General features: G+C 46.8%; 1 protein-coding gene across 2 annotated transcripts in view; it reads left to right on the top strand.

The window, feature by feature from the left end:
- Nucleotides 1–801, top strand: part of LAMA3 (laminin, alpha 3) — a 252466-nt gene that overhangs the window by 176111 nt on the left and 75554 nt on the right. For both annotated transcript variants that reach the window (XM_012662686.1, XM_012662685.1), the window contains exon 37: nucleotides 683–766. In XM_012662686.1, the coding sequence (XP_012518140.1) occupies nucleotides 683–766 (84 nt within the window). The remainder of the gene's footprint in view (nucleotides 1–682; nucleotides 767–801) is intronic.

The following is an 801-nucleotide window of genomic DNA, read 5'->3' as shown; positions in this document are numbered from 1 at the left end:
GTTAATGCTCTTCTTTCTGCAATACCGGCTCTAGTGAATGGGACTCTTTGGGGTTTGGTGCTACAACAGAAAGGCTGGGGCTCGTGTATGTTTGCGCTGGGGCTGCCAATGGTAGGCATCATTGTCCCACCCAGCCATGTTAAGAGTCACTCCAGAGCCACTGTGACCGGCTGGGGTGGAGGCCGAGGGTGAGTGAGGCTGGGTCCTGCAGGGGGAGGACCACAAGCCCCTCCACAAGCCAGCTCTGCAGCTTCCTGGCACAGTCAGGCTGGGCCAACCCTCTTCCCTTCCCACCTTCCTTCAACCCTCTTCCCTTCCCACCTTCCTTGGTAACCAAAACATTTTCTTCCTATCACAATCTAGTCCAGTAATGAAAACAGCACTTTCTGCATTTACTGCAAAGCATGGTCTCAAAAAAAAAAAAAAAATTTCCCATCTGTTTTAGCCATTTTTGGTCCAGGGAATGTTCCTGATTTCCTATTTGAGAAAAGCCACTGCATTCACTACTGTTACTCTGTTTCCTTGTCATTAGTCTTTTTACCAATCAGTTAATTCTGAACTATTTTTTAAAAATCAGGCATTTCATATAATATTGATCCATAGAAATTTGTTCTTAGATCAATTATAAATTTCGAAACATCCCAAGCAAGGCACCGAGGCATTCACGGTTTTCTTTACACAGGGTCAGCACATGTCTGTCATCTATGAGGAGCCAAATAACCCCCGGCCAGACCGGCTGCATCATGGCCGAGTGCAGGTGGTGGAGGTAAAGGAAAGCTTCCGTGAAATGTCTCCTGATGA

Source organism: Propithecus coquereli, unplaced genomic scaffold, assembly GCF_000956105.1.
Source record: "Propithecus coquereli isolate 6110/MARCELLA unplaced genomic scaffold, Pcoq_1.0 Scaffold773, whole genome shotgun sequence".
In the NCBI taxonomy this organism is placed as follows: domain Eukaryota; kingdom Metazoa; phylum Chordata; class Mammalia; order Primates; family Indriidae; genus Propithecus; species Propithecus coquereli.
Note: the sequence above shows the minus strand (reverse complement) of the source record. Positions and strands in the feature narration are given on the sequence as shown.